The sequence below is a fragment of the Nycticebus coucang genome, chromosome 2 (genome assembly GCF_027406575.1).
Source record: "Nycticebus coucang isolate mNycCou1 chromosome 2, mNycCou1.pri, whole genome shotgun sequence".
Lineage (NCBI taxonomy): Eukaryota > Metazoa > Chordata > Mammalia > Primates > Lorisidae > Nycticebus > Nycticebus coucang.
In genome coordinates this window covers 172,491,485-172,505,743 of record NC_069781.1, presented here as the reverse complement: position 1 = coordinate 172,505,743, position 14,259 = coordinate 172,491,485, and the positions used below count along the sequence as shown (strand labels likewise).

At 45.3% G+C, this 14,259-nt stretch overlaps 1 protein-coding gene across 2 annotated transcripts in view; it reads right to left on the bottom strand.

Moving 5' to 3' along the window:
- The window catches only part of ZNRF1 (zinc and ring finger 1), a 104,228-nt gene extending 90,484 nt beyond the window's left edge, over nt 1–13,744 (bottom strand). For both annotated transcript variants that reach the window (XM_053608164.1, XM_053608159.1), the window contains exon 1: nt 12,697–13,744. In XM_053608164.1, coding sequence (XP_053464139.1) covers nt 12,697–13,120 — 424 coding nt within the window. In that variant the 5' untranslated portion in view covers nt 13,121–13,744. The remainder of the gene's footprint in view (nt 1–12,696) is intronic.
- Between the last annotated feature and the right edge of the window lie 515 nt (nt 13,745–14,259).

The following is a 14,259-nucleotide window of genomic DNA, read 5'->3' as shown; positions in this document are numbered from 1 at the left end:
TGATCCTCCTGCCTCAGCCTCTCAAAGCATTAGGATTACAGGTATGAGCCACCTCACCCATCCTAGTGGGCAATATACTATTTTTTTTCTTCTATTTTTTTTTTTTTTTGTAGAGACAGAGTCTCACTTTATGGCCCTCGGTAGAGTGCTGTGGCATCACACAGCTCACAGCAACCTCCAACTCCTGGGCTTAAGCGATTCTCTTGCCTCAGCCTCCCGAGTAGCTGGGACTACAGGCGCCCGCCACAACGCCTGGCTATTTTTTTGTTGCAATTTGGCCGGGGCTGGGTTTGAACCCACCACCCTGGGTATATGGGGCTGGTGCCCTACTCACTGAGCCACAGGCACTGCCCACACCATAATGTTTTATTTATTAACCTCCTTAGTAGTTAAGTATATGGTCTCTTTTGTATGCCTAAAATATTTATTTCATTTTTTTTTTAAATAATTTCAAGACATCACAGACTTCCTATTCAAACACACTACTATTTGATATCCTGAAATGTACAAGTGAAACTAAAACTGAAAATGGCACAAACCCCTGTGACTGTTCCATTTAGCAACTACAGGACTAAAACTTCAGAGTAAAAGTCACTGTTGATGGACATATCTACAACCCACAAGCCTGGTCCCTTCAAGGCCCAGTTCCACACTTGTGCCCTTCTATTATGTTATGCTGGCTGTTATGAAGCAAATACCGACTTCCTGTTTCCTCTTTATTGAGCTCTGGAGACCTGGAACTGGGAAGAGGCTTTGAAGAAAAAGACAAAGCCAGGAAAACATGGAATGGAGACAGCCAGGACTTTCCAAAGGAAAGCAAATCTTAGCACAGTAGTAATACTCTTTCAGACCTTTCTGTGTCTGCAGCTTATATAAGACAGTGGTTCAGACGTGAGTCCTAAAGAAGAATGGTAAATTAATGCAGTTGAAGACAGTTAAAATTCAGGCTTAGGTTGGCAGAAAGATTTAGGGAAGGCAACTTGGATGTTGCTATCATAATCTCGGCTTGTTCTAAACTCTTAGCATCTCTAGTATTTCCTTTTCACTATCCTACAAGGAGGCTGACTAGGTGATGTCTCCTTTGGGTGCCACTTCAACTGCTTTAGACCTAAAATCTTAAAAGAGCACAGATGACCTTGAATGAATCCATTCTTTGTAAGATGGTACCATGGTCAGTGCCAAGCACCAAGCTGCTGGTTCATGGTACAGAAAAGGGAGGTGCCGACAGCAAAGCAACTACTCAGGACAGACCCATCATTAGTTCCACAGCCATCCTCTAACCCAGAAAGTGATGTTCTGCCTGTAAATGGCTTCTGGCCCTCTTACCCAAGGCTTCCATTTCATGATGCTTTATACTACAACGGTGTTTTAATGAACTGATTGTCAACGCAGAAACTCTACTGGTCATGCTACCACAGTGATTCACTGAGCACAGGCTTCTCCATTCTATTCTGCTGTCCTACACTCTGAATTCAGGGCTTGGTGTCAGCATGGAAAGCACCAGAGCTCTGATATGGCAGCCTTTGGTTATGTTCCACTGAGGGATTTATCATCCACAACCTACTCAAATCCCTCCCCCAACAGCTACCAAAAATTCCCCTGGTGAGAAATGCTATTATGAGAAAGGGTGGCTGCTTTGTGACTCACACTGTTTCATTAAAAAGATTTTTTTCAAGCAAGTTTTCAGTAGAGGAATCCAAAGGTTTTCCAAAGCCACAGCAAAACAGAACAGCTCATAATACTATTTCTCAAAGATCTGCCACTTCATAGGAGATTCCTATACCTCAAAATACTGGGGACACAGATTCACCATCCTTTTGGTGTTGTACTTGGCCTCTGGTTGAGAGAGGAGGTGGGAAATGGATGAATTAAATGCAGCTAACAGGACTGGGCTTGCCAGATATTAAGATGGAAAGCAGCTCGTGTGCAAGATACCCCTCATCACAGGGCTTGCTTACAGACTTCCAGGTTACTGGCTACAATGGTATGAATGTTTCAGCCATTATCTGACATCTGGTAATACATGGTATACCTGGGTATTTGGAGATGCTTGTTACAGTAGTGGGCAGAGTTATAATGAAGTTTTCTTTGAAAGGCTGACTTAGATGGTGTTATACCTTTGAGAGTGTAAATGATCTATATGGAATAGAACAACATTACAGAAAGCTAATTTGTTAGGCAGGAATCCCAAGGGCTTTCTCATTTTCTTTTTTTTTTTGTGGTTTTTGGCCAGGGCTGGGTTTGAACCCACCACCTCCGGCATATGGGACTGGCGCCCTACTCCTTGAGCCACAGGTGCCACCCGCCAAGGGCTTTCTCAAATCCACATAGGATTCCCAGAGTATTTAGGCAGGCATCAGGATAAAAGAATCTTAATACCTCCCTCTTAGGAAAGGTACTTTCACCAGAGGGAAAAAGACTTTTGTGAGATGGAAACAATAAAAAAAATCTCCAAAAAGCTCAGAAATTTGGGCAAAAAGACCAAACTGGCTGGGGCCTGTTGGTCATTTTGGTCTTCACCTACCTCTATTCCAAAATGACTCACGGACTCTAGATTAAAGTTTATCCCATCTGCTAATAAATCAACTTGACCTTAAACAATACTGTACAGTACAGAGATGAGTGATTTTAGAATAACTCTTTATGAAGCATGGCTTAATAAACTTTTTAGAGGGCTCAAGGTACTACCCAAAAGAAAGCTGGAGCACTGCTTTGACAAGTCTAATTCACTAAGAGTAGGAAGAGTGACTGCATATGCCTAAACGTAAGATGAGGTTCCTCCAAAAATTATCCTTCAGAAATTGAGGCATCCTATTACAGCCAAAGTCTTCATAAAAAGCTCACAGCATGAAACAGTCTTTTAAATATTCTAAGCAAAAAGTACTCAAATACAACAGATTTATTAATTATTCTTGGGGGGGGGAACATTATTGTTACCAGTATTGGCTATCATAAATAAGGCTTTTATTTTTTTCTTAAAATAGCACAGAAAACAACAAGAAAAAAAAAACTGATTTAAAAATGGGCACAGGACAAGCATAGGTATTTCTCCAAAAAAGGTATACCAGCTCAACCTGAGCAAGAGCGAGACCCTGTCTCTACTAAAAACAGAAAAACTAACCAGGTGTAGTGGTGCATGTTTGTAGTCCCAGCTACTCGGTAGGCTGAGGCAAGAGAATCGCTCAAGCCCAAGGGTTTGAGGTTGCAGTGAGCTGTGACATCACAGCACTCTATCGAGGGCAACACAGTGAGACTCTGTCTCAAAATAAATAAATAGTACATATATATATAGAGAGAGAGAGAGAGAGAGAGAGAGAGAAAACAAGTGTTGTTGAGAACATGGAGAAATCGGAAGACTGCGTACTGTTGGTGGGAACGTAAAATGGTGTAGCTGCTGTGGAAAAACAGTATGGTGGTTCCCAAAAAAATTAAACACAGAATCACCATATAATGGAGCAATTCCACTTTTGCATATATACTCAAAAGAAGGGAAAGCAGAATCTCAGAGTCAATTGCATATTCATGTTCATAACAGTATTATTCACAATAGCTAAAATGTGGAAGCGACCCATGTCCAACAACAGATGAATGGATAATCACAATGTGGTACCCTAACATATGCTACACCATGGACGAACCTTGAGGACATTATGCTCAACGTTACAAATCAGACAGTCACAAAAAGACAAATACTGTACGATTCTACTTACATGCAGTACAAATACCACTGAACTTGCACACTTGAAAGACAGTAAATTCTGTTACACATATTTTACTATAGTAAAAAAAAAAAATTGGGGGAGGACAGGAACCAGCATAGAAGTGTCAGTGTTGTGGAGCTCAGAGACACACACTTACCAAGGAAATTTCCTTATGGGTATTTGTGGCTTGGGATAAATTTTACAGAGATGGATTTAAAAACTGGTGAATCATGCTTCTGGAAAATAGCGTTCAATGACCAGAAAGAAACGTGGCTCCGGGGATGACAAAGACACTGAAGTCAAAGATACACATTAAGAGTTTGAAAATCAGTTTTTCTTTTGATATTTTCATTGAGAAAACAGAAGATCCTTATCTTGGGACATATAAGGAATTGCTTAGTGGGCACTTGCCTCGAATCACAAAGATCATCTGCCCCAGCCCAGAAATAGGGTTTAGGGAACAATGAACATAGTAATTGAAGAGTAAAGGAGAAATAAATCCTGTAGCAGCCTCCTGACAAACACCTGAATTTGTTTATTCAACAGAGGAGCTGACAAAGAAGGTAAAATCTTCTACAGCTTCAATACTCAGACTCTTAACAGCAAAGACTCTTGGAAAGAACAAAGTAATGTTAGTCACCTTTATAAGTATTCCCAGTACCTACCAAAAGTCCTGGAATACTGGAGGCGCTCAATAAATATCAATTGAACAAACGAATGTCTGTGCTCAACAGATCTTTATACACAAAGAAAAAAGTCTTATACTTTTAGGTCAGTCAAGAGAAAAGGAAAAAATAAGTATTCCATCCTCTTTAAAGTCTGGATTCATTCTAAGATCTTGACTTATCTAGCTGCCTGGGGATGTATGAAGGAGGATACAACTCAGTAAGCCCTTATGTAGCACCAATAGCCAAAGGCAGCTGTGCCTTAAAAGAAAAATCAGGGGGAAGACAAACACAGAAGGAAAGGGGACAGTGCCATATTACCCTCTGTTCAGAGCAGCTTCAATTCTCAGAACCAAGGCAGACTGGCTTAAGTCTGTATGTAGGAGATAAATACTTAGTCCCCTGTAAAGGAAAACCATCAAATAACAAACAACATTCTTGGTGGCAGAAAAGATCTGTAACCATCTTGATTAAAATGTATCCCACTAATTCAGCAATATTAAAAATAAAACTAATGAAGCACCAAAAAAGTATTCAGAATTTTTTCTCTTTTTTGAGAGGGGAAAAACTTAATTTGTGGCAGAATTGAGTCTCACATATAGAAGGTCTTCTCACTATACCTTCACACGCATTTGTTACAAATTCAGATTCTTGGGTCTTACCTCAGCTCTACTGAACTCTGGGAGTGGGGTCCAGTCACGTGCATTGCTAACTAGCTCCCTAGAGAATTTGGGGCACAGTCAAGTTCAAGAATCTCTTTAAACCATTCATAGAAATCAGGAGAACTCTTTTTTTATTTGCCTCTTCCTTGTTTTAGATCACAAAATGTCCCAGAAATTTTTATCATACCTCCCATAACTTGGAGTTTCCTCTTTCTCCCAAGAAATGAAGACTATCCTCTCAAGACAAACAACTCCAGAGAGATCTCAAGGTAAACTTTCATCAGTCTAGAAATTACCCAGCCACTGCTTTAAGGTTAAACTTGGTTCTTTATTTGCTTTACACTTAAGGGTTGATCTTCATTCATACCCTCATCCATACAACACATCAAGGACAGGACCCCAACTGCTGGATTCAAGGATAAACCTGTGTCCTTATGAGAATATAAGATTCAGAAATGAAAACTGCTGGGTCTCTAAGATTCCTTTCTCATCCTCAAGCCATATCCACAGTAATCATTATGGACTATTTGATTTCGACTAAACCAGGACAGAGCTTGGGAAAGAAACAGATCAAAATTTATTCTGATATATCATCCTAAAAGACTGGGGTTAAGATTTAGGTCACTGAAAACACAACTATTGGGGGCGATGCCTGTGGTTCAGTGAGGAAGGCACCGGCCCCATATACCAAGGGTGGCGGGTTCAAACCCGGCCCCAGCTGAACTGCAACCAAAAAATAGCTGGGTGTTGTGGTGTCCCTGGCCAAACTGCAACAAAAAAAAAGGAAAACACCCCTATTTAAGGGTTAGTGGGAGCAGAACCAATACGCCATTTAAGTTACCACCATGAATTTTTTTCAAATTTTGAAATTGTCAAAATTAAAATTTATTTTATAATTGAGTACACAGTAGGGATTACCCAGTTTCACTTTCCATGGTTTCAGTAACCTGCACCCAACCAAGGTCTGAAAATACTAAGATATAATTCATGCCACATAATGATGTTTCAGTCAATGACTGACTGCATATATAGCAGTGGTCTCATAAGATTATAATACTGTATTTTTTCTATGTTTAGATATGCCTGGATACACAAATATACAATTGTGTTACTGCATGCAGCATTCACTACAGTAATACACCATACAAGTGTGTAGCCTAGGAGTAACAGGCCACTACACCATTTAGCCTAGGTGTGTGGGAGGCTACATCATCCAGGTTTGTATAAGTACACTCTTGACGTCTGCACAATGACCTAACAATGCATCTGTCATTAAGTGATAATGACTGTATTATTATTATTTATTTATTTATTTATTTTAGGCCTGGTCTTGCCCTCTCACCCAGGCTGAAGTGGAGTGGCACCATCATAGCCCCCTGCAACCTTGAACTCCTTAGCTTAAGCAATCCTCCTGCTTCCACCTCCCAAGTAGCATCACCGTGCCTGGCTAAATTTTTTATTTGGTAGAGACAAGGTTTTCTATGTTGCACAGGCTAATTTCAAATTCCTGGGCTTAAGCAATTCTCCCACCTTGACCTCTCAAAGTGCTAGGATTACAGGTGTGAGCCACTGCATCCAGCTACCACCATGACTCTATTTTGAGAGAGAGAGAGAGACCACAATTCACATAACTTTCTATCACACAGCATATTGTTTTAATTGCTCTAATTTCACTGTCGGTTATTGCTGCTAATCTCTTACTGTACCTAATTTATAAATTAAGCTTTATCAGGAATATGTATATATAAGAAAAATATAGTATATATAAGTTTTGGTACTGTCCAAGATCTCAGGCATCTACTGCGGGTGGTCTTAGAATGTTATCCCCCTTGGGTAAAAGGGACTACTGTAGGGGCGGCGCCTGTGGCTCAGTGGCTAAGGCGCCGGCCCCATATACCGAGGGTGGCGGGTTCAAACCCGGCCCCAGCTGAACTGCAACCAAAAAATAGCTGGGTGTTGTGGCGGGCGCCTGTAGTCCCACCTACTTGGGAGGCTGAGGCAAGAGAATCGCTTAAGCCCAGGAGTTGGAGGTTGCTGTGAGCTGTGTGATGCCATGGCACTCTACCGAGGGCCATAAAGTGAGACTCTGTCTCTACAAAAAAAAAAAGGGACTACTGTACTAAAATTTTTGTGCTTGGGTTGGGTTGAATACATTTGTAGAATACAAAGTATGTTCCTTTTCCCAAAAGAAACTAGAGCTACATTTCTTTGGGTAAGAGTGGCTTGGTTCAAATATTCCCTATGACATATTGAGGTAGGTCTTTGTTTAATATCAAAATGTACATATCCCAGCTGGACATGGTGGCCCACACCTGTAATCCTAGCACTCTGCCTGAGCAAGAGTGAGTACTCACCTCTACTAAAAGAAAACAGAAAAACTAGACAGGTGAGAGCTTGTAGTCCCAGCTACTTGGGAGGATGAGGCAAGATATCTCTTGAGCCCAAGAGTTTGAGGTTGCTGTGAGCCAGGACGCCATGACACTCTACTCAGGGCAAAAAAAGGAGACTCTGTCGCCAAACGAGAAAAAAAAAACCAGGGCGGTGCCTGTGGTTCAGTGAGCAGGGCGCCGGCCCCATATACTGAGGGTGGCGGGTTCAAACCCAGCCCCGGCCAAACTGCAACAACAAAAAAAAATAGCCAGGCGCCTGTAGTCCCAGCTGCTCGGGAGGCTGAGGCAGGAGAATCGCCTAAGCCCAGGAGTTGGAGGTTGCTGTGAGCTGTGTAACGCCACGGCACTCTACCGAGGGCAATAAAGTGAAATTCTGTCTCTACAAAAAAAAACCAGTGCACATCCCATAACTCTTTAAGAGCTAAACCACTGTTTCATCTTTCATATCTCAACAAAGAAGAGTTAACTATGACCTTCAAGAAATTATTTTTGCCTCAAGGTAACTTTAGAGAAAATAAGCCCTAACGGTAATAGAGAACTAAAAATTCTGCTTAAAAAAAAAAAAAAAATGTTTTCATTAAGAATAGAACTTTTCTAGGGCAAGGACCCATCATACTCTTTGGAGACCACAGAACACTTTTCCTTAGCCAGAAACCATTACAGGCCCATGACCTCCAGCACATGTATGAGGGATAAAAAGGCTTTCAGATCTACTCAATGGTGTTGGCAATTCTCCCCCATTAGTTGACAGTAGAGAAAATGAAATAACTTGAGAATCATAGAGTGGCAGTAAAACAGAACCCATGGGAAACCTTGCTAGCATGTTCAAAGACTTCTCAAGTCAGTCCCTTTCTATCAGCCCCACTTGATGACTTGGTGACAATAGAAAATAGTTTAGATTTTTCTGAAGATGGGTATGTACACACGTGTGACTAAGACGATGGAGTGAAACCCTCAATGACCTCATTTTATAGTAGGACCCAGAAAACAGCAACCTCTTCCAACATGGGGGTCCTCCATATTTTTACCCCATATCTACGACTTCGTATTCTGAGATAAACAGGACTACTGACAAAGAACAACAAGCCTCCAGAATAGCACCCAGAGAACCATTAGGAGTTAGAGCAAAATTCACATTTTAGTGTAGAAAGGAAGGGATTCTTTTTTTTTTTGTAGAGACAGAGTCTCACTTTATGGCCATCGGTAGAGTGCCGTGGCCTCACACAGCTCACAGCAACCTCCAACTCCTGGGCTTAAGCAATTCTCTTGCCTCAGCCTCCCGAGTAGCTGGGACTACAGGCGCCCACCACAATGCCCAGCTATTTTTTGGTTGCAGTTCGGCTGGGGCCGGGTTTGAACCCATCACCCTCAGTATATGGGGCCGTCGCCTTACCGACTGAGCCACAGGCGCCGCCCGAAAGGATGGGATTCTTAACGCTGCTTCTCTAAAGCAGCTTTCCTCAGTGGCATTCATTACCACATGCAGCAGCCCATTGATGCAGGTGCCATATCAAGACACAACACCAGCTTCCATTTGGGGGCTACTGCTAACACTTGCCAACCTCTCTCTCTGCCCATCAAATTCTGAGGCAATTAAACGAACTACAGGAGAAGCTCCCCCATCAGAATACCAGCACCCTTCATTTGAATGTCCTTTGGCTTTTGTGTACTTTATCTCATGAGACCCTCATGAGGGATGTGTAATTTCCAGAATACAGCCCTGCTCCCTGAGATTTCAGAATGAGAGGCAGAACAGTGAAGTGGTTAAGAGCCCATGTTTGGGCACCAGCAAATCTGCATTCCAATCCAATCTCTGCCACCTGCTAGCTGTTTGATCTCAAGTGAGTTCCTTAAGCTTCCCCAAAACCTGTTTGTTCACCGTAAAATGGGGGAAAATAGAGTCTTACTTCACAGAGTGATAGTGATGATTAAGCGAGATGATGGACATAAAGCACTCGATTCCTTTAATCAAAAAATATTAGTACAGGAACAATGCAAGAGTTACAACACAGTCCTGCTCTAATAGAGTTAGAATTTATTCAAACTTAAAATACAAAGTGTTTTAAGAACTATTAAGGTAATAAGTGAGTGACTTGAGAGAATAACAGTAGAGCCAATTTTTAAGAGTGGTCTCTGAGGAGAAATTTCAGCTGGGCCCTAACGTGTCTGAAGGGGCCATGCATGTGAAGAATGGAAGGAAAAGCATTCCAGGCATAAGGAACAGGATGTGTGAGGGTCACAGCATGGGGAAGTGTAGGAACCTAGAGAAGACAAATGTGACTGCAGTGGTTCCTTGCCCAGGATTCACAGAACAAACTTTATAGGCTGACACTCATGAAGATTACCACTTTCATTTCAAAAATAACAAAGATGAGTTTCCAGAGAAGTAATATGTCTTGCCCAAGGTCACAGCTACTCAGAGGAGGAGCCAGGCCTGGGCTGCCTCATATTCTACCTCCAGAAACAGTGTAAGCCTGCTCTCTCCGAGGAGACCTCATGTACACTGAACTCCCCTACTTACTGCACTGACAGCTGTTTTCTGTGCCTGTGAAGAGTTCTAAAAGCACCCGACAACAGCATCATCTCAACTTCCAGGCATCTAGTCAATGGTGCACAGAAATCCTCACACTTCTAATCTTACGACAGGAGAGCAAAAGCTGCTCAGGCCCCACTCAAACACTCCAAAGTAGAAACAAGTTTTTCTTCTTGCAGCAATGAACAAGAGAGGAAAGGGGTGTCCTGGAAGATCCTGTGGCCTATTCTAGGAGGTGACGACAGTATCTCTGCTGCTTATGAACATTCATCTCAAATGAACTACGTGGGAAAAGCTAATTACTTTATTTGAAGAAAAGGACTCCCTAAAGCAACGGTTCTCAATCAGGGTGGCAACACCCCTCTCAAAGGGCATTTGGGAATTCATGAGGTCATTCTGGGATGACACTCTGAATTGCGGCATTTAACGTGTAGTAGGTGGAGCAGATTATGTTCAGCATCTTACAAGAGGACAGGATGGTTCTACATAGTAAAGAATGTATTATGCCAGGTGGCGCCTGTGGCTCAGTCGGTAAGGCGCCGGCCCCATATACCGAGGGTGACAGGTTCAAACCCGGCCCCGGCCAAACTGCAACCAAAAAATAGCCGGGCGTTGTGGCGGGCGCCTGTAGTCCCAGCTACTCGGGAGGCTGAGGCAAGAGAATCGCTTAAGCCCTGGAGTTGGAGGTTGTTGTGAGCTGTGTGAGGCCACTGCACTCTACTGAGGGCCATAAAGTGAGACTCTGTCTCTACCAAAAAAAAAAAGAATGTATTATGCCAAATACTAATAGCAGCCTACACACACACTTTAGGCACTCTTCTCTAAAGGATGAATATGCTTCAACTTTTCCTGTATCTGCATGGTTCAGTAGCTCTCTCCCTACCCTCACACAAAGTGATGAAAAAACTTAAGGTTTCACAGCTGAGAAGTGAAATTTTGGAATCCAACTATAAGTTCAAAACTCTAGCATGCAACCTGGTAGTAGAAAAAGGATAAAGAAATTTTCAAAAAAAAGAAAGAAATTTTCAGTAAGAGACAGACCTATGAACTTTTTGCAAAAAGAGAACCCTCTTTCTTTATTGTCACATAAGCCTTTATAAGATTACATGTTTTTCAACACACAAAATTTTAACTGTGATTAGAGAGAAACTTTTTACCGCTTTTCATTTTAAAACCAGATACGAATCATACCTTTAAAAAAACAAAATAACCACAATTATCTCACAAATATAGCTGATTACTTCTGGACTAAATTTCACAAGTAAGGTTATTAATTTCAAAATGCCTTAATGCTGCTGATGAACGTCTGAAATGCTCCACGGACTCAGGTCTTGCATCTCCTTCAAGAGATGCAGTTTGATGAGGTCAGTGAAGCCCCAAGGATATCTGGAAGTCTGTTCAGGGATTAAAATACCATCCTAACTATTGAAAAGCCATTATAAGCATTATCTTTATCACTATTTCCCCCAAGAAAATTATTTCACAAATTAAAGTTTATAGACTTAACAAAGAAAAAAAAAACAGGCTATTTCCAGGGCAAGAAAAAGAGATACCTAAAACATAGACCTTATTTCACATTAGCTAAAATAGTGATCTGACAGATAATCTCCTTGATAAAGTACCCTAAAGGCAGGAGCAATCTATCCTCTATAAGACATCTAAATTTCCCCACTCACCCAAAGGACTCTGAATATGTAACTTCTTCACTTAACTTACCAATTAGCAAATAGTGGCCCCACACCCTTTTTGGCCAATTTTCTAGAAGCCTGACCTGGCTTCTCAGGATAGCCAAGCAGACAGACCTGTTTTCCTCCAGAAGCGTCCGCCTGGTCTTTTCTGCCCTGCCCATGAGAGCCTGGGAAATTCCCCTCCAACCTTTCCTGGCCTGTGACCAAAAGTTCACAAAATGAATTCATCCAGATTCTTTGAATTCTCCTCTTCCCCTGTCAGGTGCCAACAGCCAGGCAGTAACACTCCACCTAGCCAGGCTCTCTGTTACAAAAAGATGCAGATTCACAGCAAGAACAAGCACTTAGCATGGAGAATAAAACAGATGGAGGGATGTGAGTCTAGCCTACTGCTTGCAGCACTGGTGACCAGAGCCCAGGTCCTGCAAAACTCCCGGAGGCTCTCCAGCTGGGCCCTCCATACAGCAGGCCACACCTGTCTAGCCAGCCGCCTGCCTGCCTGCCTGCCTGCCGGCTGCTCCATTTTAAACAATTCAAACACATCTCCAGCAGGGTGACAAAATTGGGCAGCCCTCCCTCTCAGCAAGGGTGAGAGCCCTAATCCAATCACTACTTGCCCTTAATTTTATTTTCCATTCACACTCTTTGTTTAGGAGACAGTGCTTGGTCAACCTGGATCCATCTATTAACAGTGATGTAGGCACAATGCTGCAGTGGCAGAATGGAAGCACCCAAGCTGACTTGCTGTAAGCCGACAAGACCTTTTCTGAGGAGGGTGATGCCAATAAATGAGACTTCCATAGGCGGGTTTCACTCTGCCCATCCACAAGTGAACACACGCCTGGGGAGTCCTAAAACGCCCGGCTCCGCAGCCAGCTTCGCAGTAAGCCTCTTTTCTAGAGGGCAGATATCCCATTCATCCCTTGGCATCAGCAACTAAAGAGAAGGCAAATAGATCCAGGTCGTGCACTACATACCCAAACCTTGGCACGCACGCGAAGGTTTGGGGCGCCCCGGCGCGCCCTCCCTCCGAGGCCTCCACCCCCCGAAGACTCACCACTGTGCGAGCTGAACCACCTGGGTGCGATGTGCAGAGGTAGAGCATCCGCCAGCGAGGCTCGGGAGCCCAGGTACAGCATCCCGTCTCTATGGTGACCGCCGCCCGTCTCCTGGTAACCATTGCCATGGGCATAGGTAGAGTCGGACGCGGACCCTCCGCCGCCGGGCGCCCTCTCCGAGTCGCCGGTCCCCCGGGAGGCGGGGGTGTAGAGGCCAAAGGGCACCCCCCCGGCCGTGCTGGGGTCCATGCCCATTCCTGCCACCGAGCTGACGGAGCGGCTGCGCAGCCCCATGGCTCCGCCGCCCGTCCGGTAGTGCCCAAAGTGGGGCGCCCCTCCCGGCGGAGGCACGGCGCTGTCATCGGTGGAGACCCCCGGGAAGGGGCCCCGGGAGCGGGCCGCCGTGCTCTGCTTGCCCCCCATGCTCGCCCGGGCCCCGATGGGGCGGGAACCTGGAGGCCGAGACCCTCCCCCACTTCTCAGCAATGGGAGGGCTGGACGAGCATAAAGGGGGAGAGAGTCAAAAAGGAGACCGGGAGCCAGAAGAAGGCAAAAAAGAGAAAAAGAAAAGAAAACCCGCGGGGCTCACGAGGCAGGCGGGCGGGGATCCCAAACTAAAAATTTCAAACGATCCAAGCCAAACGCATGTTTGCCCTCAAGGTCCAAAGAGGCGCAGTCCGGCGCGGGCTCCGCGCGCCACAGGCCGCCCCCGGGTTCCGAAAGCCGGGGGAGCCGCAGGGAAGGAGGGAGGGAGGCGGCGGCGAGCGGCGGGCGGGCGCAAGGAGGCGCCGGAGGAGGCCGCCCGCCCGGTAGGAGGAGGCGGAGGAGGGCTGGGGGCGCCGGGCGCGTCCCCCGCCTCAGGACGCCGCGACCATGGACGGCAGCCCAGACGCCTCCAGGCCTCGGGAGGGCCGCGGCGCTGGGCGGCCAGGCGGACCTCGGGAAGCCGCGGTCGCGTCGCGTAGCGCTCTAGCTCCAGCCGCCGCCAGCCCCGCCGGCCGCGCCGCCCCGCTTGCTCCCGGGCTGCGCTCCCCGGCGCTCCTCGCCGCCGTGGAGACAATGGAGGGCGGCAGAGCGCAGGCGCGGCCCGCGCCCCCTCCCCCTCCCTCTCCCCCCGCCGTGTTAACCCTTTCGCCGCCCCTGCGGCGTTGCTGACACCACGGCGGTCCCCACCCACCCGCCCCCGGCCTGCTTGTGACCTGGGTGGCTTGAGTGGCCTGAGCCACTGAGCGTCAGCAACAGAAGCAAGACATTTTCTCAAAGGAAGTACTTCCTATGTCCCCCAAAGGGGCTAATTGTTTAGATAGAACCATATATGGGGGAGGGGCGGCAATGGCTTAAGGGGGTGGGAGGAAACACTAAGAAGCTTGAACCTTACTCAATAATGCCTATCTGGCTCTGAGGGTCACGGGTCGAGCTCCCCTCCTGACACAAATTTGCCCCCATAGCACCCTCTGGTGGACGTGCTGTCCGTTCTTTGGGAGGTTCCCCATGCGAGGACCCCTAACATGAGGGAGCTTAGCTTTTAGGGGACTTTAAGTGTCTGGAAATAAGCAGCACCC